The sequence below is a fragment of the Falco punctatus genome (assembly GCF_963210335.1).
Source record: "Falco punctatus genome assembly, chromosome: 4".
Lineage (NCBI taxonomy): Eukaryota > Metazoa > Chordata > Aves > Falconiformes > Falconidae > Falco > Falco punctatus.
Window position 1 is genome coordinate 50,242,917 of NC_137583.1, and position 27,453 is coordinate 50,270,369.

At 44.9% G+C, this 27,453-nt stretch overlaps 2 protein-coding genes across 14 annotated transcripts; one reads left to right on the forward strand and one right to left on the reverse strand.

The window, feature by feature from the left end:
- TMEM38A (transmembrane protein 38A) lies at window positions 1-6,322 on the forward strand. Of its 3 annotated transcripts, XM_080385314.1 has the most exons (7): window positions 11-147; window positions 1,710-1,788; window positions 2,156-2,312; window positions 2,883-3,067; window positions 3,694-3,781; window positions 3,897-4,014; window positions 4,333-6,322. In XM_080385314.1, exons 3-7 carry the CDS (start codon window positions 2,167-2,169, stop codon window positions 4,552-4,554), a joined length of 759 nt encoding a protein of 252 aa, XP_080241440.1. In that variant the 5' UTR covers window positions 11-147; window positions 1,710-1,788; window positions 2,156-2,166; the 3' UTR covers window positions 4,555-6,322. The 3 variants fall into 3 exon arrangements, with proteins under 3 accessions (XP_080241441.1, XP_080241440.1, XP_080241439.1); XM_080385315.1 differs by lacking the exon at window positions 1,710-1,788 and having other exon boundaries at window positions 1-136; XM_080385313.1 differs by lacking the exon at window positions 1,710-1,788 and having other exon boundaries at window positions 13-147.
- On the reverse strand, window positions 3,074-27,452 carry LOC308062977 (uncharacterized protein). Of its 11 annotated transcripts, none has more exons than XR_013927775.1 (8): window positions 27,262-27,451; window positions 26,402-26,449; window positions 25,546-25,649; window positions 24,980-25,099; window positions 20,810-20,865; window positions 6,943-18,173; window positions 4,367-4,489; window positions 3,074-3,742 (listed from the first exon to the last, which is right to left on the reverse strand). XR_013927775.1 is itself a non-coding variant. In XM_080385320.1 (7 exons), exons 2-6 carry the CDS (start codon window positions 26,374-26,376, stop codon window positions 18,108-18,110), a joined length of 345 nt encoding a protein of 114 aa, XP_080241446.1. In that variant the 5' UTR covers window positions 26,377-26,449; window positions 27,262-27,404; the 3' UTR covers window positions 4,396-4,489; window positions 6,943-18,107. The 11 variants fall into 11 exon arrangements, 3 of the variants coding, with proteins under 3 accessions (XP_080241446.1, XP_080241444.1, XP_080241445.1); XR_013927776.1 differs by having other exon boundaries at window positions 25,462-25,649; XR_013927777.1 differs by having other exon boundaries at window positions 25,526-25,649; window positions 27,262-27,450.
- Between the last annotated feature and the right edge of the window lies 1 nt (window position 27,453).

Below are 27,453 nucleotides of genomic sequence, written 5' to 3' on the forward strand. Positions count from 1 at the left end.
AGCGGCCCGCCCCGCGCCCCGCCATGGAGCTGGCGGCGGCCCTGCAGCTGAGTGAGCTGGCGGCCGCCTTCGCCACCCTGCCCGTCTTCCCGCTCTTCGACACGGCCTACTTCATCGTCTCCCTCCTCTACTTCAAGTACGAGCCGGGTGAGTGCGGCCCCGGGGTGCAGGGGCCTGGCGGGGCGCGGCGGGTGACCCTCGTGTCGGAGTTCCCGAGGCCCGGGCTCGGGGACAGGAACGGGCAGCGCTGCCCCCCGGGCTGTCACGGGCCTCTAAGCACGAAGCAGGAAAAAGCAGGATCCAGGCGGCCCCGATTCCCAGGAATGCCCCGGCGTTTACTGCCGGCTGGACTCCAGCCACATCCAAGTCTTTTTAAGTTCGGTCGCTTCTTAGCTGCCATCCCAGGGCTCAGTGTCGCGGTGCCGTGCGGCTGCTGGGCTCCTCCGTCTCCGTGGCAATGCCCTCCTCCGATTTATTATACACAAAGGCTGTAGGTGAAACCCCGGGGGCTTCCCACCTGCCAGACCACCCTCTGCGGCACCCGGGGCACCTAACCACCCTACTGTGCTTGTCCTCATCCTGTAAAGATGGATCGATCTGCCCCACAGCTTTCACTCCCCGCGATGTCACAGCCTGACTCCACCTTGGGCTCCTCCAGGTGCCACCTTCTCCGTCTATTTTTGATGCTGTGCACACTCTCCGTGCACTGTCTGGAATAGTTTCAGCCTAACTGCCTTATGACTGAGAGAGCAAAGCCACAAAACCCCCATGCTCCAGTATAATTTTAAATCCTCCTGTTGTACGATCTCCGTGCTGTACACTCTACATGCTATTCTATTTAAACTCCACATAAACAGAAGTGCTGGGTTTTTTTTTTCAAGCCCTGATCGCTTACAGCTGTCATCCAGCATTAAATCCTGAGCAGAACAGTTAACAGGCAACCCTTATGAAAATAGCTTTTACAAATATGTAAGCCCAGTAATCCGTTTGGACTGGGTAAGGCAGGGGTGTACTTTTCACTGGATTCCTACACTGCTTCATCCCACAGCTCCTGTGCTGAAGATTAGTGTCAGGATAGTAATGTCCTGTTTCCTCCTTGGAGACAGCATGGCTTCACGGAGCCAAAGAAAAACAAGTGTTACCAAATTTAAGCCTCAAGCTAAACTTGAGGTTCCTATAGAACCAGCTTCATCTCATGGCTGTTGCAGCTGTCTTGCTCCCACAATGTTTTCAGTCGGCTGAAATGCCTCTGAGGATGGAGGAGCCCGAGCAGTCACAGTTTCAGCACACGCTGATTCACTTACTGCTATGTAAGGTTGGCTGCTCTTGGTAATGTTGACAAAACATTTTATAGTGTTCTCTCTTTTGGCTGCCTGTTATTGGCTTACTGAACAGAGTTTTATCTGAAATGCTGCACAAAGGACTCAGGAGTGGTTTAAGGCAATGAAGCACTCTTACAGAATTGATGTTCTTGGGAGATTTCCTTGAAGAAGTACAGAGGTGGATGAAAATGGCTAGAGGAATGAAAAAAACCAAAAGGCAGCAGAAGGTTGTGGGAGGAGACCATAATGTATTACCAAAGAGTGACACTGTTTTAATAACTAGTTGTATTTTCAGAAGCCATTTCCAAAGTAGTAGAGGAGCAGGGAAAAATCCTCAAATCCTCTTCTTTCAAATAAAGATTAAGAATCACTGTTCTATTTTTGCAGGTTACCTTATGAATGAAAGAGCTGAACAGATTGTTCATGAATTCTAGAGGGCACCTAGGTTGAAGCAATGGAGAGAATGGTACTAGTATGCATTTTATTTTTAGATTGTAAAAAGATGTTCTCAAGGGAAAAGTTGCTCGTTCTGATTGCAGCAAGTCACAGCAAATACAGGAGAGAAACCGAGCCAATTCATAAACTTCTAATGACTCAGTTCATCCGGAACCTTAAGGGGGGCCTACAAGCTATGATCAGGCGTATCATTTCTGGACAGTATCTGGTACTTGTTCAGGTTTCAGAGAATACACATTTTTGTATCTTGTTTTACAAGCACTTTTCTTTTGACTTATTTTGTTGGAGAACATGCACCACAAGCTTCTGTCCTAGAGGGTCTTGAAGTTTCTACCTATTTGCCAAATTCCTCTTCTCATTTAGAATTTGCTTCACAGGAGCCGTGGAGATGTCTCGTAAGAGCCCTTTTGCCTCCTGGCTTTGCGCTATGCTCCACTGCTTTGGAAGTTACATACTTGCTGATCTGTTACTTGGAGAACCACCTATTGATTACTTCAGTAATAACTCCAGCATCATCCTGGCCACAGCAGTCTGGTGAGTCTTTTGCACTTCACCTGATTTATTAAGCGTGAGACACCGCTGGCTGTGTACAAGACCTTCGTGTGTGAAGGGAGGTATTCTGTTTGTGTGACACACTTGTATTATCTTGCTTGGATTAACTGGGGAAAGAAGGGGTGGGGTGATGTAGCCTTTGAGTCTTTTGTACTCCTAGTTTCCAGTTTCTCTGACCAGTTGTCTTAACGCTTTGATGATATGGGTTGGGTGCAGTCCAGTTGCTGGGCATTTCTATTCATAGCTGCTGCAGCAGAACTGTGCCAAGATGCAAGTGCAGCGTGTGCTGCACTGATACCACATACAGTGGAGGATTGGCACACACTGAAAATCTGGGGGCATTTTATTTGTTTTGTTAGTGAAATGTGCGCAAATTAACCATAACTACTCCAAGTTTAATTTCGTGGGTGCGTACGGGTTGTACATGCTATTGTGTGACAGAACCAGTGTTTCCTTCTCCCCAACACTACAGAGCTCTGGATCAGTCCTCTCTGTATGTCCCAGATCAGGACAAACAAACAGGTCCTTAAACTCTTCGTGGTTTTCTTGCAGGTATTTGATATTCTTCTGTCCCATGAACCTCTTCTACAAGTGCGTTAGCTTTCTGCCTGTGAAGCTTATCTTTGTGGCGATGAAAGAGGTGGTGAGAGTTCGCAAAATTGCAGCTGGGGTCCACCATGCTTATCACCGTTACCACCACGGGTGGTTTGTTATGATGGCTGTTGGATGGGTTAAAGGTGAAACATGACATACTCTTAATCTGAGCTCTGTGGGGAGGGATGGGAGAATCTGCGAGGGAAGCTTAAGGTGACCACATCCCTCAGCAGGCTGGTTAGTGGCTGCAGTCAGCTGGCCTCAATCAGTCAGGTTTCCCAGAACACCGACAGTTAGTCATACTTGCCAGGAGGGCTGTCAGTTGGGCCGTCATCTAATGTTAACAGAGGCATGAAGAACTGGAGAACATGAAAAACTATGAAATACGGGTGTAGAATTCTGGAATTCTTTGTTCTTCCTCCCATGTTCTACTGTCTCTGGCCTCGCCTGTAGCTTTTCAGGGGGGTTCTATCAATGTTCTAACAGCCCAGGCAGTTTTCTTTTAGCTTTTGTTTGCAACAAGCACTTGAGCATCAGTAAAAGGAACGGAGGCAAATGCCCTTTCCCTGTCTCGGGAAACACTCTACAGAAAGTCTGGAAGGCATTTGCCCCGCTCTTCTCTTTTAGGCTAACTTCTTTTAAATTTGGGAAGAATGTCATGACCTTTTTGTTCCCCTTCGGTCATCCTTGTCCCTTGGGGATCTGGAAGAGGCATCGGAACTCTCTTCTGGTGTGGCAGTTCTAGCTGTTTGCTTCTACTGTTTTGCAGGTTCTGGTGTTGCCTTGATGTCTAACTTTGAGCAACTGCTGCGTGGGGTCTGGAAGCCAGAAACAAATGAAATTCTTCATATGTCCTTGTAAGTAGGTAGCCTGTAAATTCTCTGCCAGACCAAAAATGGAATTTAACGAACCATTCAGGACTGGATGCAAATGATGCAAACCTTCTAGAAAAATTCTTTATTTCTTTTCTAGCCCTACAAAGGCTAGTCTATATGGCACAGTCCTCTTCACTTTGCAACAAACTCGCTGGCTCCCTATCTCTGAAGCCAACCTCATCTTTTTTTTCACCATGTTCATGACAGTTTGCAAGGTAAGTTTACAGCAGGTTTGCCACCAACAACTCTACAAAACCAGAGAAAGAGTACAGGCTTAAACTGGGGGTGTTCGCCTTCCTCAGCCACTACTGAAGGCATTGGCTATACATACCAGGAGAGACCTGCTCAGGAAATTAATAGGCTAAATTCTCCCATCATATAGGCAATACGGTAGATGATCCTTGTGATAATAGCCTTGAGTCGTGTAGCAATAGGGACTTTTATCTGGAGTAAGTGGAATGCTCCTTACTAGTTAGTATTTCCTAGCTGGTGTGTGTGATCTTTAAATTTATGTATTCACTGTTGTCTGGCAGGTTTTCATGACGGCTACTCACTCCCACGCTTCACCTTTTGCTCCAGTGGAAAGCTTCATCTGCCCAGTTTTCTTTGGCTCTGTTTCCAGTGGACACACTAGTCATCAGCAGGATCAGCACGGGGCCTCCCATGAGGTTTTCCATCCTCCACCTCCTCCTGCAAAGTCGAAAGAAGAGCTAAATGAAGGCACAAGGAAACGGAAGGCAAAAAAAGCTGAATAAAAAAGCAACCACACAGTAAACAGGCCAAGAAAATTCTTCTAGAGCTGAGTCTCAAAGCCACCTGTGACCTCCTTTATCCTCCAGTCCTTCTCTCTCAGACTCTGGAGGAGAGATGGAAGCCAGGACACTGCCAGGCAGGTCTCTGAATTTCATTTGTGCTGTCTGTGCTGCTGCTTGCTTCTTGGTCTCGTGTCTCTAATCTGATCATATTTTCAGGGGTTTGTAGATTTGTGCCAGGATGACAAGTGGGTGCCAGTTCCCAAACTGTCAGCAATTACGATGCAGCATTTTCCATTGATGTAAAATCTTTCACTGTGTTTATTTATGAATGGAGGTAATGGTTTGTGCTACTGCAACTCCTTGGAGCTTTCATTGACGTTTATGACGTCTACCAAAACAACAAACTGTTTAGACACAATCAATGTGGAAATTGGATTTCAGACTCAAGGAAATTAAACGGTTTCCTATGAGCCTGATCCAATTTTTCCTAGCTCCCACATCTGCCATACCTCCGGTTAATGTGACATTTTATATGCAATAAGGACATTGACTCCGGTGTCCTAGCCAAACTCCATTTCTCTCACCTAAGTTCCCCCTGATTCTTAATGGACAGAACATTGTCACTTATCTTAAGTCTGTGTTTGCAAGAGTTTTGAAGCTGTGAAATGCTCCGCGTGCTTTCTGTTGGTACTGTTGTTTTTCTGAACTGTTACGGAGCATTGCTGCATGTTGTTAGTAATAGCGTGTCCCACCTCAAACCTGATCATATTTAACGAGCAAAGCAGCATGGTTCTGGTTTGTTTGTAATCCTGTGGAACACAGAAGAGTGTGCGAGTGTAAATAGGTATTTATTACTATTTATTTATAATTGCCAGGGCACCTAATTCATGGACCTGAATCTGGCTTTTTAAAAATGTATCTTTATGTAGAGAATTGGCTACTTCTAAGCATGGTCTTAAGCCCACAGCTCCATGCTGGTTTGTGCTTAAAGCAGTGATGTTGGTGTGCTGAAGGGCAGCCTGAACACTCTCACTGGATGCAGGAAGGAATATTTCTTATATTCTTAAATTAATATTAAGGCTGAAGAAGTGAATTTCACACTAGCTGATTAAAACTACTATAAAAGACTGATAAAAGCACACCAGGTGAAGATACTGATTATCCTTTGTAGGTCCCTTTGGGCCAAACTACTGTGAACGCAGCTTGTGCCCAGTGAGTGAAGAATATGAAATGCTCATAAAATGGCTCAGGGAGGAGTCTGTTAGTTCGTTCATGTTCTGCGTATTGCATTCTTAAAATGATCGTCATCCATGGCATGCACAGGGATGCAGTGCTGGGCTTTCAGTTAAGCAGCATATTGCCATCCCTAGCAATCAGGCTTGCTGCTGTCATCTTGCAACTGGGAATATAAATAGGAGGATTCAAGAAAAGCTTTATTTGTGTGTGTCCGCCGTTGTTTGAAATTGATGGTTAATTAAAAATAAAAAAAACCACCTTGTATGCAACCAGATGAAAGCCAGTACAAAAGGTCAATGATTTGTGGGCTTGGGTTTTGACAGTGCCTTAATTTTGTGAGTTTTCCTCCCCTTCAGTAGAAAACAGGAATTCTACCCGACAGCTCAGCTATCTGGTTTTGCAGATATGTCAAGTTTCAGTAGACAGGTATCACTAGCATGCACAAGACTATAAATTTTTTGAGATGTCTGATTCAAAGGGAATTTTGTTTTATAAAAGCCGCCAACAAATAAAAGTTGTGGAGTGACTCTGATTGTCCACTGGCACGTGGGGAAATACGCATGTTTCTTTTACTCTCACCGGTCTCAGAAGCCACACAGTCCTTGACCTGATGGCAAAATGATTCTAACTGAAGAGAGAGATCAAACTTTGCTATGTCCTACAGGTATGCCTGAGCATGTTATAAATGGAAATACCATGCTAAAAAGTCCATTGCTTTTGTTGTGTTTGTAGTCTTGTCACCCAAGCAGACTTTCTGGGATTTCAGGGATGCAAATAAGGAAACAAACTTCCTTCAGTGTTTATACCAGATTCTGTCCTTCCTTTTGTCACTGTAACAGGAAGGAGGACGTTCACCTGGGACAGATAAATATATACACGCAGATACAACGACACACATGCAGTTCTAGCATATTTATATGGAGTTTCAGTAGTACTATTTAAAACTCCAAAAAATCGAAATGCTTTGAATGAGCATGAATATTTATTTAGCATGATACTGTTAGCTGCTGCACTGCTTTCTGAGTCCCAGAGTCCTTGCTCTTCAAAGTCTTTCGGACTGAGGCAAATCGTAACTGCTTACCAAGAACAGATGGGAGAAATATTCCAAGAGATATTAAAATTAAAGCTTCGTACACCTCCCAAGTACCTTACCTGTAATGGAATTAGTGTTGAGCAGACAACTGCCATAAAGAAGAGTCGCAAGTTTCATTTGGTGAAGCCTTTCATAGTGAGAGATACAGAACCTTTCTTCAATTTCCATAGCTCAGCACTGGTAGTTGTTAGTACAATTCCAGGCAGGCATCTGTCATTCCCAAGAAGCAAAGACTCATCTTTCAAAAAGCAGCACATCGTAACCATTGCTGCAGGGACACAGGGTTCTCCAGGGTGGGTTCTACACTTCTGGGAAACCCTGCTACACCTGGACATACATTCCCTCCTTAAGACTCTGCTCCAACCAGAATGAAAATGGTAGCTGGGCATTTTCTAGTAGGATGGAGTAACTTGCTTCCATGGCACAGAGATGGGAATGATGAGGAAAACACGACACAGTCAATCTACCTCGTTTGCTAAATGAGGCCCTGCAAAGGGCCATTTATTTTCTGAAGGGTTTTGCGTGTCTCCCCCCAGATCTAACTCTTAAAATGTTCATTAATGTTCATTAATTTATCAGAGCCATTGAGAATGTCTGTTGCACTGTGGTGTGGGATTTAAAGTCTCCGTATGACCCACAAAATGGAAAAGAAGGTGAGGGCAAGACTTACACCTATTAAAAAAAAAGAAAGTTTCATGTGGTTTAGCTACTCTCTCCTGTGACATCCACTTCAGTGTTACCAACAAATTTTGCTCAGGACCTGGACAGAACAATAAAACGAGCAGGCTGATGACAGTAGTTATTTCAAGTGCTTTGAAAAAATCCTGCCATGTCTCGAGTCTAATGCTGTGCTGGCTGTGCAGAATGTTCCCAGCTCCAGTCTGCTGCAGCACAGGGTGGGAGAGAAGCATGCCAGGGCTTAGACTTCCATGGGACAGACGTCATTCTCTCAAAGATGTTCTGATCTGATAACTTCTGATACTAACTCTAGTGAGATGTAGCTAAATTTAGCAATACATTTAATCCTCAAAGAGGCCCTGGTTGCTTGATGGAAAAAGCAAAGTGTTTCCGTTGCTGCTCTCAGCATTTTTTGCTGATTGACAGGTTTCCCTTTTCTGTTACACAGGGCGAGCCAAACCCAGTGTCTACAGCTTTTTCATCGTTGCAGATCAGCTTCACAGATAGGGAAAGCTCTATGGCCCTTACTGTTTGTAGAAAAAACCCAAACCCATAGGATAATTTTACAGAAAACATTAGTAATTCTTCACAGTAAATGAAGTAAAAAAAATAGGAGCCCAAGGGAATGTTTCTACACCAAAGAGCTTACGTGAGAAAGGGCAAAGCCGAAACAATAGAGCGCCAAGCTAGAGCAACCAGTGTTGTTTTCCCCTTTTCCTTTTATTATTAATGACAGTATGCACATTCTTCCACGTTTGTTTTGTCCAAAGAGTAACCAAATAATTATATGACCCAGCTAAGCAGAAAGACCCAGAAGTTAAAGATGGATGTTAACTTGGCCATCTCCTGAGCAATGGAGAAATTGTTCCTTTTAACACTTGCCAGGTGATTAAGCTGCCAAATGCCTGCTTCTTCCTGCAGCCTATTTCATGGCTGTGTGGTGCTGTAAAGCACAAGATCAGTGCTGAGCATGTCAGTCCAAACAGCCCACAGGACACACAGAAGCATTAAAAATCACAGCTTTATACATTCCACAGTAGCACATCTTTATCTGGGCCCTTAGCTATAATTGTCTACTTCACAGTTCTGGTGCTATTCTTTAAATGACCCAAGCAGCTGCTGTAGGACACAAGATGGAAGATTATATGGAAGGTAAGGCTGATATAGCATGATGTTTCCTACAGCCTTATATACCCAGATATTTTAGTTCTTTGCCAAGATCAGAAGATACATCTATAAAAGATTTTCCAGAAAGCTCACAGTCTGGATTTATATGACTTCTTCCACCTCTACTAGGAAGCCAGGACGCTGACCAGGCAACCAACTATCAATGGAAAAAATACACCGCTGATACTGAAGCTGAGACAGTCGCTCTGCACACAGAGGGGTGAAATTTGCCTCTTTAGGATGCTCTTCTTATTGGCCCCAGGGAGATCTGGTTTGTCCTGTGTGCCCATCCACTGTAAGGAAAGGCTAATTAAAGGGGTTTAGATTTCATCAGACACCAACAGAGTGGTTCTTACTTGGTAAACACCCACAAAATTACCTCTCAGCTAAGAATTTAATCTGCTCTCATGTGGTCTGTAAAGGCAACAGTCTGTGAGCAAGCTGTTGGGGGATGATGGCTCATGGAACAGACAGACGGTGAGAAAAAAAGTTCCTGTCAAGCCAGAGCCCACGCTGCCATGGCAGAGCCCGCTGCCATCATGACTCATAGTTGCTACTCACTTCACCTCTGTGGTGACACTTCTGACAAAAAGGAGATGTTGTAGTGCCAAGATCAACATTCACAAATACCTTTGAGCCTGGTCTCTCTTTTACACTTCTGCATTTGCACCTTTCACATATTATCCCTAGGAAAAATACCACTTATAATATTTTCTGTCATGACCCTTAATCTGTTTCCTTTATGTTCCAAAAGAGAAATGCGGGAGGGAAGTTTTTAGAGAGCTTGTGGATGCAACCTTTTAGGAAGGATCAGTGTGAGACAGTGATTTCATTTTCATCTTAACTTTAGGGTACAGGTAGGCTATAGCGGTGGAATGCAGGAAAACAGGTCTGATAGGTTTAGAGGCTCAACCATTTTTATAGCCTGAGGAAATCCAGAATGTCCCTGGAAAGGATTTGCTTCCTTGCTTTTGTTTGGTTTTGATTTGCAAATTACAGAAAGCTCACCAGAAACCATAACACACATGCTGCACTCCTGCAGAAAGCAATCTGCTGCATTTCCAATTATCCGGGCCCCCGATGCTTCTCAATTGAGCTGGCAGATCTTGACTTTCCAAAAAAAGATCTGCTAGTTGGTGACTTCTGGTCCCACTGCAACCAATTGCTAATTTTCTTTCATTTGTCAGCTGACAACAATCGGTGTAATCAGTAATAATGCCAGGCATACGCAGTGTCAGATGCACATAGCACGTCACAGATTGCAGAGCCTTGAAGAACAGTCTAAAAATCTGTGACTTTAAGAGTCCCAATGTTGGCTTAAATTAGATTTCGAATAATGTAGGCTAAACCCTAATGTAGGCTCTCTATAACATTTGTCTCTTAAGGTAAGATGCTTCATCTCCCTGACTGTTTGATTTATGATAGATTAGGATGTCAGTTAATCTCTTCTTATTTGGCTAGATGACTGTGGAGATTAATCAAGTACTGTCTGCAAAAGGAGACCATAAATATTGATTATGAATTTTTCTTTAATTATTCCTCTGTATGCCAGAGGGTTAAAGACAAGGATAGACACCAGCCTCTTAAATCTCATTTCACAAGAGAAACAGAAAAATCACAGCAGCTGCTCTGGTTGATACTGTTTTTCTCTGACACGCTTAGTTCAGTTTCCTGGAAAAGGCAAAAAGCCACAGAAACAATGGATTATGGTCTCCAGCGAGAAAATGGGGAAGCAGAAAGTGGTTCCAAGTGAGTGAGTCTGCTTGGGTGGTATAGCACCATCTCTGCTTCCACAGGACATGGAGAAAGCAGCATTTCTTACAGAAAAAGCTACACTGAACAAATACAGAAACACACATTGAAACAAACTGAAATAGCAACGTGCTGTGAATATTGGAAAACAGAGCAGCATGGAAGAGTGACATTGAAAAGCACTCTGTGCACATGAAGGGGAGACATCTATTCTGTTGGGGCCTCTGCTGAGATGTCTGAGATGTTTGTACCAGTTACCTTATCTCCCTGTGCATTCCAAGGGCATCTGGACAACGATGTTATTTGTCTACTTGTTCTCTGTTGACAGCTGCAGTTTCCTGCCTTTGAGCCCAACAATTGACATTTGGGGTGAGCCCTGCACACTGATCCCCTCGGTGAGGGGATTAGCAGTGGGTCATGGATGTTGCCCTGTGCTATAGAACCCAAAACAAGGCGGAAGAGCCAGATAGCTTCTGTCACTGGAGTCCTACTGTTAGCTGCAGTATCCCTCAGGGAGTCTTTTTTCTTCTTTCAGATTTCTACCTACTTGATGTTTTTTTGTAAATTATTACATTTTTCTTTCTGTCTTTTCCAACGTGCTGCTCTTTTGGGGATGGTACCCCAGTCCAAACAGGGCTATAAAGCAGTAAGTATTTATTGTGCACAGTTTAAACGCCTTTTAGTAAATTCACTCTTGCACAGCTTGACAGAAGGCATACTCCCTCGGTATCAAGAAATCTGCTTTAAATGGCTGAGAGTGCCTGAACCATAAACCATACTAGTACTGGCAGGCTCACCTGATGCTAAAATAAGAGACAATTAGTTCTAAAATAGTCAAAGGTAGTCAACAAGGGGACCTCAGGCGTACAGCACCTGATAAGGAACACATTTAGTGCCTTAGAAAGAACCCCCAGGGATTCTGCCCAAGTGACAAACACTGGTTGCTACAGAGATATCTGTCCTCTTCAAATACAGATGGATTGCTCCAGGATGCTGTGAAGTTTCCTGCATCTCAGTGCAGTCAGTCAACCATTTCCTACTGTTCCTGTCGAAGTAGCTGAAATTATCTCAGTCTTTCCTTAACAAACAGGAGCAAGCCAGCTTTCTGGAGAGAGACACCACAGACTGGTGGTCATTGCCATTAGTCATCCCCCCTCTAATGAGCAGCCTCTGCTGAGGAGAGCTCAGGGAGTCCAGATAGCAGCACGAGCTTTGGTCCAGATACATGCTGGGATCTTCTCTGTGGGAAGATGCTTCCCCTTCCTTTCCAGCCCTCCAACCTGGTCCGAATCTTCATCAGCTCAGTTTTTTCAGGTAAATAAGCTGAAAAGCCCTGAAGCTGCTGAATGCATCAGACAGTCTCTCTGCTTGAGTCTGAAAAGCCTTAAAATGAGGTGAGACTACTGTGCTTCGTGGAGAAGCTGTAAGCTTGCAGCTTCATTTATTTGAAAATGAAGACGCCTATAATCTGCTGCATTTTATGTACAGCTTTATTTGCCCTTAGAATGTATCAGAGACGGCAGAATTCTGTATTAGTTCAGGAACTAACGCCATTCACAGTGAAGCGAAATCCAGCCTAGGCACTCCTGCGCAGTAACAGCACGGTGCAGCGCGATGCCTGTCTGCACACAAGGCTGCAAAGATTGCAGGCTTTCTCAAAACCCTGGGCAACACACGTTTGATTCCCATCCACCACTGTAACAGCAAGAAATATTTGTGAAGACCTTCTCTTCTTGGACAATATCCAAATATTTCCCACTTCCTCTGCCTACTGGAACACAGTTGTCAGACTGAGCTAAACTGGTAACTGGCAGCAGGTAACAATGACTCAGATTTTCAGGAATTACAAAACTCCATTCCTGCTTCTTTTGAAAATCATTCCCTCTGTCTCCATTTTTAAATATGAAAACACAGGCTTAGACAGGTTCTCAATTCCACAAAAAGTGCATTCCAAAAGAAAGAAAATACTGCAGCATCACCTCCAGTAATGCCATGAATATGTTGTTCAGACAGTGAGGTGTTTCCAGCCTAAGTAGGTAGGTCAGCATTTACAGGAACAGAGCTGCAGTTTCTGGAAAGAATCTATGAGAACTGCAGACAATCTGAAATGACTGGGCACATAAGGACACAGCTAGGGTTAAGATTTTGCCTACAATACCTGTCCAAGTTGTGGCAGACCTCATGCATTTTCAGGAACAGTTTTGGGATGAAGGACGTGACATGACTGGATTTTACCAAAAGACAGGGTTAGAAAACCCCACTCTCTCACTGCAAGGTGGGGAATTCATGTGTTTTAAATGAATTTTCACCTGAGTGTAAAGCAAAACAAGGATTTCCCATAACCACTGCACCTTTAATGAAAGCTAATGAATTATTCCAGAGAGTAGTTGCTCACTGTTGGACAGCAGTGCAGACATTGTAACTCCTAACCCAAGGGAGCCCTTTCCTCATCTGAAGCTGGCACAGACTTCATTAGGGATCACTTTTCACTTAGAACAGTCCCAAGGAAAGCTGCAGATACAGCCATTCCTTGTCCTAATTTTAGCATTCCCTCTTGTACTACTTTATCGCATGATTATGTAGTGCCATGAAAGTTTACATAATTCTGGGGAGAGAACATTCCAATTCTGAAGAAATTATAATCTTTCATGAGAAAACATATGTGAGGAGGTAAAAGTCCTTTATATTCCCCATGTCTTAATGTTGCAGGTGTGAAAAGTATCCATGACTTCAGACCTGTGTATCAGTGAACAGGAGAGGGTGTACGCATGTGGGTGCTGGGAGTGAACACTCATGTTTCTGTTTGTGTGCATATATGTGTTTACTCTTCTTATTTGCTTTGTCATCTTAATTTATCTTAAGTTTACCTAGTTTGTTGATTAATTCAGTGAACATATCGCTTAAAAGGTGTCACAAAGACTCTTCTAGAAAGTGGTAATTCTCCTGTAAAAAGCACAGCAGGGGAAGCAGCCATAAAAATTTCACAGACTTGACTCTGTATGAAAAGATTCCCTGTGGGTAGAATTGCCTTTTATTGTGGCTGTTTATCACTGCTGAGATGGGTCAACAGTGTGGCTGAGTGGTCTTAAAACAGGATGGAGGATTTGCTGCAGCAAGATGTAAGAAATACATTTTTCTGGATCGATGTTGCTGTATTGTATAACTATGCAATCCAGAATTTCCAGATCCAGAGTTTTCATATTAGCAAATTAACACATGGTGTCCCAAGCTGCAATAGAACCTTTAAAACACACTCCTGGTGGTAATGAGGGCACAAGCCTGCAGACATCTGGAAAGCACACTTTTACAAGACTTAACCTCAGTGCCATCTGTGTGAAATTCAACACAGATTAGATGATAGCAACATGAACTGCATTTTCAGCGCAAGGTCTAACATGGCAAGCAGACAACCCAGCTCTAAATTCCTAACTTCTGGTGTGCTGTGCAAACCCTTTCATGCAGACATGGCTACAGAAAGAGACATCCTTCTGGAGAAAGTACACCCAGAAGTGCTGGCCTTATGTCAGAAGCACAGCCTAATGTTTGAGGTAAATTACTTCTTTCCTGTCTATCCTGTCGCAAAGGCCATCAAATGATGTGTGATGGAGAAAAAACCCCCAAATGCTCATAGGTTTGCTGTCTCCTTATAAGCCACCTAGAGTCAAACACTGCTGTACCCACTCCCTAGAACTTTTGGATAAAGTATATTCGTTTGTTTGAGTTGTATGGATTTCAGTGCAGAGTTAGGTGGTTAATCATCTTCAAGTGCCTGGACACGAGGGTTTACATCATCCTTTTCTTTCTATAGTCAATTGGAAAAAAGTTCCATGTATAAATTCCAGTGGATATACCTCAGGAGTGGTTGAACTAGTCCTAATTATAATAATTTGCACAGAACTTCTAGCACAAAAGAGGGTATGGAAATGCCCTTATCTTCTTATGTCTTATCTGCCCTTATGACAGAAGATAGGCTTGAAATGTTGCGGCGAAAAACCTACAGTCTTGAGGTTCCTTGTCCTGAAAGACTGAATTGCTTACTTGGTCACCCATCCTCCAAACTCTTAAGTCTCTCACAGAAGAAATCCCTGCCAAGAGATTTTTAGTATCTCAGCATCTCTTGCAGTGTTCCAGTAATTAAAGTTGCATACCACTAGTGTCCAGACTGATTTAAAAAGTAGACACGATAGAATGACTTAATTTTCCCATGTCACTGTTTTTACAATAGCACTGACTAGTCTAAGAATCTTAAAAAACATGTATTTTTGCGCAGGTAATTGATTTGAGATGGGGTATTTCCAAACTTGTAGACCCCAAGCATTGAAACACACAGCTCTCCCGGGAGGAAACTGAAGCCTGTCAGAAACTGTCAGCTGTCCCACCTTCACTGTAAGTGCTGGCGCTGCAGTGCATGCTCAGCCCCTATAGCTGCAGTGGGACATACAGAGCAGGCCACACACACTCAGGTCTACTGGACAAGGAAGGTGGTTTTCCACAGCAATTAGCCTGCCTGAGCAGCTTCAGAAAGCGGCTCACTGATGAGGCCGAGATGTCAATAACAGCCAGGAGTCCCTACAAGACAAAAGGAGCCCTGACAGGCACACACATATAATCCAGGCCTGAACACAGTCTCCTCAGAGCAGAAGGTAACAGGGGTTGTGCCTATTAACCAGCAGTTGTAAGAGGCAGATGGAGTTACACAGAAGGCAAGAAGCTCTTGCTCAGAGCTTGCTTCCATCACGATACCTCAATATTAAGGCGGCTTTCTCAGTAACTAAGGAATAAATGCAAATTCCCTACGTAAAGAATCAGAAATGAAAATGCCATAGCAACCACCAGGGACAGAACAGGGTGTCACTCTGCAAGCCGATACCTGTTCCATGCTTCTAACCTACTCAAATTCCTTCGGTCACTCCTCTTAACCTCTGATAGCTTGCCACAGCCAGCAGCCCACCTCAGCTTCCTTGAAGCACTTTGGTGACAGTCCTGAACAGAAACCCACACCCAGAACTTTAAGCTTTGCAGAAGGGGAGAGGAGGCTGAGTGCGACACCCACAGATTGCTTCCTCAGATTGTTCTGGATTTAGAAAGGGAGAAAGTTAGTTTTGCTGAACAAAGAGAATAAATATGCAGTCCCAGGAGACATAACTGAAGCCACAAGTAAATAAATAATCAAACAAATATTTGTGCAAGTTGTGCCTGATTTCCCTCAAGACACTTGCACCAAAGGCCAGCAATGGATGCGCCAGAGACCGTCAGAGCCTCATCTGAGCGTTACTGCACCCCGGAGCTCACCATTGCTGAGCTCCTTGCAGCTCACACCAGTTAGCAGTGCTGTATCCATATACAGATGGCACTAGCAGGCACTCAGGCAGTGTCTTCCTCAGCCTGATGCTCAGTATGTACCTCAAAATCTCAGCAAAACCAGTCACAAAGGTTTGTCTACTCTTGCTTTCCTATACACACACCAGAAGGGCACTGCTTGAAGGTTACACTGTGGGCTTGCACTCTGAGCTCACTCTGCCTGTTTCCAGACTGCATGGATACTGGATGCTGATGCTTTTCAGGATTTCGTTCTTCTCTGGCCCAGCCTTCAGTCCTAACGAAAAGTCCCCAGGCTCAGTCCTGTTCCCTTAGTTCTCCACCCCAAAGCCAATCTTACAGTGCCATTAACCAAACTCCCCAAAACACTTCTGCTCTGTGCTTCCACTCCCTCAGCTCCATCATGCTCTGACCCCCCCAGACACGCTGTAAAGGCCTGAGGAGCTGCTGCTACAGTCACTTCCCCCCCAGCCTGGGGCAGGCTGGGGCTCTGCCGGGCTGTCCTTATCCAACACAGAAGCCACACGCGCGCTGTAGTTTCCAGCATGTTTTCTGAGCAGCCCTCCCTGGCAATCCCAGGTGCTAAGCCAAGCAGCCAGTCCACATACCTGCCTCCCACAGGCGTGGGGCCTCCGACACGTACCTGCCTCCTGTTGGGCCACTGACATACCTGCCTCTGTGAAACACTCCTCAATGCTTTTCTAAGATTTAGAAGTAATTGGCTTTCTTACCATAGACAAGCGATTAGCTGCTAATTGTTCAAGTGCAGGTTAAACTCTCACTGCATTATTTCCATTCATCTTCCCCCTCTTGATTATTCTTTCAAATTTAGTTACAAAGCTGTGTGCTTCGCCAAGTGACTGAAGCTGTTCAAGTCACTTTTTGTTCCTTATGTAACATATAGATACCATATCACTTTCCTCACATTGTAGTGGCACTGTATGATCTGACCTGATGGATTTATTAAATATCCTTGTTTCAAATGTGTTTTGTTTTGTTTTAAAAGAAATTTCTCCAGTATTCTAGCTTGGAGATTCATCAGACTTCTTACAGACACCTCAAACTGCTTCTCTTCCCAGTTGAAAAAGCCACAGGTTTTTATATTCCCTGGTTTGTTAATCAAGTTCAAATGCATTATATAATATATATTTATATATATTATATATATATATGCCACTTTCTTTCTGCATTATCTGATCCTGTGCTTGTCATACTCACTGTGCATTGTTGGACCAACTGCTTAGACCAAGTTTAGAGTCAAGACCACAGCACATCCAGAGCTGAGATTTAAGTGATGCGTTTTGCCTTAATATTGCCTCCGCAATATTTATTTTTCCTCAGTATTTTCAAATGAATCCTAATATAGTTTCACGTACCAAGCACTTTACTTACTTGTGTAGATCATTAAAAAGAAAAAACCAAACCCCACCATGATTATTGTATCTACGTATTTTGCCACTATGCAGGTATGCTTTTTAATTATAATTTCCAATTCGGTACCAGGGTTAGTTTAAATAATTTAATTCCTCTTCTAAATGCTTTACCAAAACACACAGTGGATGGACTTCGTTTCAAAATACAAATAGAGGGGAAGTGAAAACCACAATCTGACTTAATTAATTAAAACTCCAACCCCTTTTTTTTGCTGAAACATCAACTTGCATTTTTCACAAGAGCAGCAATCTGGAGCAACTGCAATGCTCCACGGTACAGTAAGAACATGCCAAGTGCTACATCTCACCGCATTGCCCAGAACAGCTGGAAGGAAAGTGTGTGGGATTCAGCACATTTTCACAGAGGTCTGGCATACAGCATCAGCACACTCAGAGACATCTTTAAGAGAAGTTAAAAAAGCTAGATGGTCTTGCTAGAAAATGTATTTGATGGCAAATTCAATTCATTCCAGGTCTCATGACAATACAGTACATTATTCCATTAATCCTGGAGGCAAACAGAATGCAGTATCTCCAGCATCTCTTTTGGGAGGGGGGTAGGGGGTGCGGCAGGGGGAAGAACTGGATGAACGTTGTCTGGCACAGAAGAGTTTTTACAGTAGGGTCTGCAAGCCAGACAAGACAGCTAATCTTTATAGCAGCAAGGTTCACGCAGTTACATTCTCAAATTAATGCCAAACAAAGAACAATGGGACAGTAACATAAGAGCAGTCAGGGCCACCTGGTAATTCCAAACCTCTTCTCTTGTGTAGTCAGAAGATCACTTGTGTTTCTAAAAATCCGTTTAGTTCTCCTTAAAGAGGGTTGGGGATTATTTTGTGGAGTGAGCTCCTTGCTTATTTATGTTGTCTTCCCTAGTTCAATTTTCTTCTGGATGGCACATGCTGAGTGATAGATCAAGGAATCAATGAGTCCTGCGACTAAAAGGAGAAAAAAAAAACCCAGACAGATCAAGCCAGACATGCCTCAAAGAGAGAAAACTCTCAGGGAAAGAAAACACAAACCCTTCTGTTAGTGGAAAGGAGTTCCAGCTCCCTCCCCCCCCCAACAGAAAACAGCTGCTGCTCAGAAGAATAACAACCTCAGGTCATCAGGGCAGATAAGATCCAGCTTGCAGGGCAGAGGTGATTATGCCTCTCCAGAAAAAGATCTCTCTTACAGCATTAAAAGAGAGACAGGCTGAGTCGCATGTGCTTACTGATGAGTGAGATTAATTTGGAAAGGAGGCTGATGTTGAGAACTTTTTGCCATGTTACTGCACTGATCCAGCTTGCCAAGGGCATCTTTCCCATTTCTTGCTCATTTCATAGCATCCTTAAAAATAAGCTACCCTACCCAATGCTGCCCTTGGTGGACATCCCTTATCAAAGACTGCAATGTTTACCCACCAAGGACACAAAGCAAAACAAACTGATGCCTTTAGTTCTCTCTGCAGTATTTTCCCCAAAGCTCTCCAGCACTGAAGGAGCCTGTTAACTCAGTGCTTGTTTGGGACCACAGAAAAGTTTAGAATGGGTCTACTGCACCATGAAACCAAGACAACCCTGCATCCATCAGGGCAGCTTTTGCAGGGCAGGAACCCTGAACTCCTACATGGGAGGGAACACAGGGTGCCAGTGAGCAAAGGTATTTTCAGTGCCTTTATGAAGATTCATGTTCTTTTTTCTTTTAGTCAACACCTCAATCTAAGGAGTAAGTGATTACTTGGCCCTATGCAAAGATACACATTTCAATGCTATATAAAGAGTAGCCGCTAAAACGGGAACAGTCTTTTGTTTATTACTGTAGAATACAGAACTACTGGCCCTACTATCTGGTCTTTGAGTGACACTTCAGATGACTGCCTTTTGTGGTTGTCTTGCCCTGAAATTATCTCTACCTGTGGAATAAATTTGATTCTGTAACACAAATACTGTTACACAGCTGATTTCTTTAGAATATAATAGTTCAGGTTGGAAAAGACCTTTAAGTCCGGTCATTAACCTAACACTGCTAAGTCCACCACTAAACTATGTCCCTAAGTACCACATGCACACAACTTTTAAATGCCTCCAGGGATGGCGACTCAACCACTTCCCTGGGCAGCTTGTTCCAGTGCTTGACAACCCTTTCAGCTAAGAAATTTTTCAAAATATCCAATCTAAACCTCCTACGGTGCAACTTGAGGCCATTCCTTTCATCCCATCACTCGTTACTTGGGAGAAGAGACAGACCCCCACCTTGCTACCACCTCCTTTCAGGGAGCTGTAGAGAGCAAGAAGGTCTCCCCAGAGCCTCCTTTCCTTCAGGCTGAGCACCCCCAGTTCCCTCGGCTGCTCCTCCCCAGACTTGTTCTTTAGACCCTTCACCAACTTCAATGCTCTTCTTCAGACAGGCTCCAGCACCTCCATGTCCTTCTTACAGTGAGGGGCCCAAAACTGTACACAGGATCCAAGGGGTGGCCTCACCACTGCAGGAGTACCAGGGGACAATCACTTCCCTAGTCCTGCTAGCTACACTATTTCTGATACAAGCCAGGACGCTACTGGCCTTCTTGGCCACTATTTCATCTTTCCTCTAGAATATAGATTCAGATCATGGCATATGGCAGCATGAACTGGCTGCCAAAGGTAATCAGTGCTAGAGGGCACTTTCATTTGTCGCAAAAATAAGTTTTGAAAGCCTCTCCTTGAGTCAGCCATAGAAATAAAGATGACCAAATTTATTACAGACAGAAATTCTGTTTAATAGTATCAAGTTAATTGAGTACTGTGACACCTCAGGTGATGGGAAAACCTTGCAGATAAAGGTATTATGCAATACATACAGAAGCTGACTTCTCAGGTCCAGTATAGACATGCTGACCAGATAAATCTCCAGGCTGGCCCTTCACAGCCATGTGAACATCTATGACTGTGTTTCAGAGCACCCTGGGTTATTAGCTGGAGTGCAAGGCTGGACCAAGGCTGGGCTCTGTCACACACATGGAGCTGAGCAGACACTGATCAGCTGTTCAGAAGCCAACACTGAGAACGAAGCCCAGACACTCAAACAGCTCTGCAGGAACAGCCTCTCCTCACGGGCCCCCATGTAGCTGTGAGGACTACTTTTAGTCCCTGCAGAGCGCTCACTGGAGCTCCTGTGCCTGGGGATGCTTTCTAAGACCTCTCGAGATGGCTATGCTCATGGCAACCTGGGTTCACAGATTCTACTTGCTTTAGTTCCACATGAAAGCAACTGTCTGCTTACAGACCCAACCTGGCCAAGAACACAGTACAGATACATTCATATGGTATGTGAAAGACTGCATTATTTGAAAACAAAGTGTCCTTTAGAGCATCAAAGTAAAATACTATGATAGGTATGTCTTACATCATCCACAGCATCTTGAAAGTCTGCAGCACTACTTATACTCTCATACCACTCCCATGGCTCTATAGAACATGCTATATTCCCTCCTGAAGTCTGAAATCATCTCTCCCCATCAAAAAGGGATTTATTATCAGCCATACACCTTTTAGAAAAAGATGGCAAATGTTTACAATGTAGAAAGAAAAAAGATTGAAAGGTGTGATACCTGTAAATATGCCTCCGATGACGACACAAACTCCTGTGAGGAAGTGTGTAAAGGACCTAGAATGAGGAAAACAATTTGAACAACCAGCATGAGCTCAGATACCAAAATGTCAGATAAGTAACAATTAACTAATACAAACTAATTCATAATCATCATAATGTTCATCATAGCAGGTAAGTATGCATTATATAATTATTAAGAGCTAATGATTAACAGATTTAACAAGTAAATAACCCCTATTGGCTACAGAATAGAGTTTGCCACTGATACTTTTACTCATTAGCATTGAGCAGCATTACAGCAGTGTGCTCCAAGGAGCTCAATGGCAACACTAGGAGGCAAGTACTGAACTTATAAACCTAAAGAAGGGCTTCTAATCACCAAGATTTTATCATTCCTACACAGGCAGAATGTACAGCAAGCTGCTGTAACACAAAACCTAAATCCCTAAGCACATGTTAATACATTTTAAGGTATAGACATTGGCTGTCCTTCGTTATGATCCTAAAATATTGGACAGCTGCAACCCCCTCCATTCCCCTGCAACGACATGCCTGTGATTAAGGGAGGACCTGGAAAGAAGAAAGAGCTTCCGTACTGACTATGACATGCAGAAAAGCTATAGTAAATGCAGAGTAAGTAACCAGTTTGGATCAGTGTGGGTGCTGCTGTAGGTGCTGGCTGAAATGCTACATAAATCATCTTCCCATTAAAAAAAGACTGAGGAAATTAGTCTGAACTGAGAACCATTATATCAGATTTCTGCTCAGTACACCAATTTCCTTCATCTTGATACCAGAATAAAAAGTTTCAGGTAATAATCAGAAAAACCCCAATCCTTTTCAGATGTGCACGCTGAGAGTAAGGGCTTCTGGGAGCGCCTCTTCCTCTCCACTGACTGGGAAGGGGCTTGGATGGCTTTCAGGCATTTGCACCGTCGTGTCTAAGTGAGGATGGAGCTTTAAGCTATGCAAAATGATGAAATCAACAGAGGGTGAATGAAATGGACTGAATTTAGGTAAAGGCTCATACCAACTGCTGAGACAAAGTATCTGGAGGAAATGCCTTGGCTGATCAAGCAGCAAAAGCTGCTGCACGGCAAGCAATCTGAGCAATGACTCCAATTCTGACTGAACAGGGTAAGGCTGAAATCCCAGATCTAACTCCTCTTTATGAAGATCTACCTGAAGAAGAAAGACAAACCTGGGAGAAATTGGGAGCACAACAACATGAGGGACAGTGGCTATTTGGAAGTAAACTGCTACTTCAGAAGAGGTATTTATGACCTATCACTTGCTGGCAGCACGACAGAGCTCACAGAGGGCCAGAAAGTATTGCTCTCAAAACGACTGTGGGCAACCCCTGGAATTTATGCAGCAGCCAAAAGAATTGGTGAGAGCTGTCGGCTGTGTAAGGATCTGCCTCTTTAAGAATGAAGACACTGCTGGGAAAGCCGCCTCCAGCGACAAAGTATCCTTTTCAAAACCTTCCGACTGATTATGCCGAAATGCCTAAAGTAACGGGGTTCACATACCTACTTCTTGTTGTTGATCAATTGTCAGGGTGGGCGGAAGCTTTCCCTACTTGGAAAAATGACTCAAAAGCAGTTGTTAGAGCTCTCTTAAAGGAAATTATCCCTAGATAGGGAGTTCCAGAGCTATCTGACAGGGAACCTCACTTTTCTGCAGCTGTATTAAAACAGATCTATCATTCATTAGGAATTCGATCACAATTACATACTCCCTATCATCCAGAATCCTCAGGACAGGTAGAGAGGATGAATAGAACTCTCAAAAAGAAATTAGTCCCAGTTTGTCAACAGACTGGGTTACAATGACGTGAAGCTTTAAATTTGGGTTTATGGGATATAAGAAACACTCCCAGGCAGCCAACTGGAGTTTCTCTGGCAGAAATTCTTTTTGGAAGGATTATAGCAGTACCAGGAACTTATGTCCCAGCAAAGACAAGTTTGTTGGATGGAGGTGAACAGGCAACCCAGTATTTATTGTATTTGCAGAATTCTTTCTCAGATTTGAGAAACCATGCATATTGGTATCAAGGAATTAACATCTCGGTTCCCCAACCTATCAAGGTGGTTAAAGAAACTGATCGTTACAATACCTGTTGTGATTTCTATAGTTGTGCCTGTGATTGCATTAATGCAATGTTCTGTAACTTGTATGACTGGCTTAGTAGCAAAATTGCAAGAAAGAACTTGGAAATATGTTATCTATTCAACTATTGCAGGTATGCAATAATAAAACAAAAAGGAGGAAATTGTTAAAAGAAAATGCATTTTGAATTAAGAAATTTAAAGTGCTGAAGCAGCTAAGTGGCAGTACCAGGCCTTGTCCCTAGCATAGCCCTAATCCAAGGCTGGTTTAACACCCAGGCCAGTTAATCAGTGGGAGAACAGAGAAGCAACAGATGATCAGTTTGTGCACACAGGTGCTCGCAGAAACACAGGGTGTTTTTAGAAAAATTGGCATATGTGAATAGGAATTGCTTGTTCAAAGACTAAGCATGCTTGAAGGAGTATGTGAGTTAAAGCAGGCAGACAAGAAGATCACGATCCGAGGAGGAGCTTGGAACAGAGGCAGAGGCTGGAACCAAACAGATGAATCAACTGGGACAGAGTTAGGTGATGGATTCGCAGAACTGACAGGACCAAAGGAAACTTCTAAAAACTTTGGATGATGACTAATGATCTGATAAGTGTAAGCTGTGCTGTATCCCTTTGTTCTCTGCCACTGACTGGGGTGGTGGCCCAGCTCTGAGTTGTGACTAAATCAAGCCTAGCGGTACCCACGTCTGTGTAAATTTTTCCTTTAACAGTCAATACTGCTATAGTTGCCATTTAAATAACTGACTGAACATCAAGTGTTACTAATAGAAACTGATAATCATAGAGTTTCATGAAGATGGGTGGACACTTCCAATCTAACTTGCCACATTTGTGGTGGAAATCAAACTAGCCGTGTCCTTTTTCCAGACAGCAGAAGAAATTGCTTGTTGCATGCAATGCAATTTGATCGCTTTCAAAATGCCTCTCCTGGATGAGACTGTTTGCTCCCTCTGAGTTTCCCTTCCTTTCCGTTGATAATGTAAGGAGCGAGAGCAACCGGTTCAAACTGAGTAATCCCAGTGGAGGCTGGCAACACAAGTAAGGCAGGAGGCCTACATGTGTTAACAGAGAATTAGATACAGAAAAGTGGGGTTTGACCCCAGACATTACATTCGTAATGCCACAGCCTCTGAATACAGAAAGGCTGCTAAGTGACACAACAGTAAGAACGCTATCACCACACTTCTGTGACAACAGGAGAAGCTCTCGTACCTACCCATTGTTCAGCTCTAGGCTTAATTTAGGCTTTCAGCTTTTAAGAACAGAAAAGTTAAATCTGAGTTACAACAAGTCAGCAAGTTTAGTTCATGCCAATACACAGAACTACACTATCACCCAGAACAGATAATAAGGACCTCACGTGTTAGAAAGACAAAGTCGGGACAGCATTACTGTTAGATTGCAACACTACCAGAATCGTTCCCGGTTTGTACTGAAGTACAACAGTAAGTCATAACATGTAAAAAAATGCAGAGGAGAGGGTTATGTAGCCAAGGACCACTTACTCCAACTTGTAACTGATAAATCAACTGAAATCTATCGATCGGGTATGCACTAACGCACACAAAGCAAATGTAGTAAGACGCAAGTTTAGGCTTAAGGGTCAAGTCAGTGGAGCCTTAATGGAAAGAGGCTCTTTCCTCTAACCAGCTCGTCCCATTTGTCAGCCTCCTAGGATTTAAAGATGCACCCAAAGTCAAGTTTTGCCAGAGCAGCTGCTTGATGTCTAGTAGGAAAAGCCTATTCACTCAGCAGCTTTGCTCCTGAAATGCATCAATGAGTCCTTATCCCAATTTCAGGGGGACCAGGCAAAAGACTTGCCTTGCAAAAGTACCGGGTATAATATATATATACACACACACAAAGAAGACCTTGTCTGATCTGCCAGTGTAATAGATTTGTGTCCTATAAACTCTTCAAGAGTTTGTGGTGTTTAAAACGCTGTGAATTCAGCCGTCCAATGTTCCCATGAATCTCACAGCAGGCATACAGTGATGGAAAGACGATGAGAGCATCCACCCGACAATGGCAGAAGAGCATCTTACCATGTCTCTCGGCTTCTAGAGTCACACGATTGGCAGCTTTATCCAAGCGTTGTTTAAATGGCTTGTGCTCTACGTCCTGCTGCTGCTCTCCTGTTACATCCATGGCATTGACGCTCAAATCTGAAAGCAGTGATCAAGGAAAGTGGTCTATCAACACGCATTTGTTATGGCCTATAGCAAGCTAAGGAAGTGAAAAGACAGAATCGTTCAGCCAGCAGGGTAAGAACATGCCCAACAGGGAGAGCGTGTACGGCTGGGGTCAAGTGACCGACAGGGAATAAAACGCACGGTGCAGCACGCTAAATGGTCTTCCCAGGTTTGGTTTGGTGTCCCAGAAGGACTGTTTCCAACTTTGAAGAAAGCATTACCCTGAAAGGTAGACACACTTAAGGCAAAAAGCCAAAAGCAAACCCCTCAAAGCCCAGAACCATTTTCAGGAACACAGGAGTCAAGCCTATAAGTGGCTGAAAGCTGCCTCCTACCTCTTCCCCCCCCACCTTTCCCCCTTCAACATCAGCACATTTCCTTTCACAAAAACATTGAGACCTGTGGTATCAGCTCGGTACCGAAGCACCACGATGCGCTTGCTGGCTACATGCTCTCTTAGAAGGCTGAAAGCTTCTCCGCACACAACAGCCGAGGCTTCCAGTCTCTCTGGCCTTCCCACGCCCTGTGAAACGTGAGGAAGCCAAAGACTGGTAACATCTCGGGGGATCAGGAGGAAGTCAAGATGCTCTACATCTAGAGCCCAATGCATTACCCAAAGGAATTACCACAACAGAACAAGAGGCAGGAACAATCGGTAGACAGGCAGATAACATACACAGCAGTAATACCCAGTCAGACTTGCAGGGCTTCCAGTCACTTCATCCCGCAATTTTGTTTTGAATGTAGTTAAAAGGTAATCAGATTCTTAACACTCATTCTGCTTTTATAGCTTCTGGAGAAAGGCTAACACATGGCATTGGCATTACAATCAGAATTCAAGTACCAAAATCACAGCAAAGCTGTGCCTTGCCAAGTGACTTCCAAAGCAGGCTCTTGAGCCTTTCAACAAGACAGTCAAGTCTGGAGTCTCAAGGGAACTCTGTGCCAGCTCTGTCAGTACGACTGAGCTCTCTGACAAAGTACACCACCATACAGAAATGTAGGTGGGTTTAAACCTCAGGCTCATTTACAATCTAAAAAGATAATACTGCCTGACTAGATGCGCTAGTTTAAGCACCCAGCAGGCCTGGCTGTGTAACCACGAGGAACCACCAATTCCTCCCCGGCTGTTGCCCAAGCAGCAGCACAGCTCTCGGAAGCAGCAGGCACACGGAGCCTCATGGGCCCTCGGCAAGTACAAAAGTTATCCCTCCATAGTCAGCAGTCTGACTCGCAAGCACAAGGCACATGTGGAAAAGTAACGTCGAGACTGACCTTCAGTTTAGCTTCCCTTGATCTGTCAACGTACAATTCCGGATGAACCTAGGTACAAAAAAAACCCTCAAGAGCCCCGTTTCACTGGGAAGCAAATCCAAAGGCCTCTTCCCCTCGGCTGCTCTGGTCCAGGGACTGAACTGTCACGACACAGGATCAGCGAGACACCTGAGCTACTGCCTCCCAACCCTCCCCGGTAGTTCAACGCTTGCCCTTCACAATACCTTTTAGAGAAATCAGCAGTCGGGGGGAAAGGTGGGGATTCCACCGCCAGCTCTCTTTTCCTTCCCGTGCCCGCTCACAGGGGTGGGAAGAGACTCCTGAGCCACCCCCCTGCGACAGCACTACAGCAGGCCCTAAGGCAGCCTCTGCGGCCCGCGGGGGCCGGCGACCCCAGCCCGCTGCCACGGCCACGGCCAGCGGCTGGGGGAAAGACAAAGCCCCGCGCAGAGCTGCGGCGGCTGCAGCGGCTGCCCGGGCAGCCCGGAGGCGGCGGGGGGGCGGCAGGGCGCCGCGGGCCGACCCCCCTCCCGGGCCCCGCCGCCACAAGGGAGCACCGGGGCCGCCCTGCCGCCGCTCCTCGCCTCCTCGCTGAGGTAGCGGCGCAGCTCCGAGAAAAAATAAAAGGCAGCACCGTGAGCAGCCCGCTGACCACCGTCACTGCCGGGGAGACGAGAACCGCCGGCAGCCCCGCCGGTCCCGGGCCGGGCCGCCCGCCTCAGCCCGCCCGCCGCCGGCACCAGGCGCTCCCTGCCGCGGCCGAGCGCCGGCCCGCCACGTCCCCCCCAGCCGGCCGCTGCCTGACGGCCACGCCCGGGCTCGCCCACCGGCCCCCGTCTGCCCTCAGCCCGACCGCTCACCCAGCGCGCCGCCGCACGTCCCGGCCCGAAAGTCTTCCAGGCTCCCGGCGAAGGCCCCGCACCGCCACCGCCGCTCCAGCGCGCCGCGTGGGCCGGAAATGAACCCACCTTCCGGGGCTGGGCCGGCCCCGCCGGGCAGCGCGGCCCGGAGCCGGCCGAGGAGGGGCTGGCGCTGCCGTCCCGCGCCGGGGC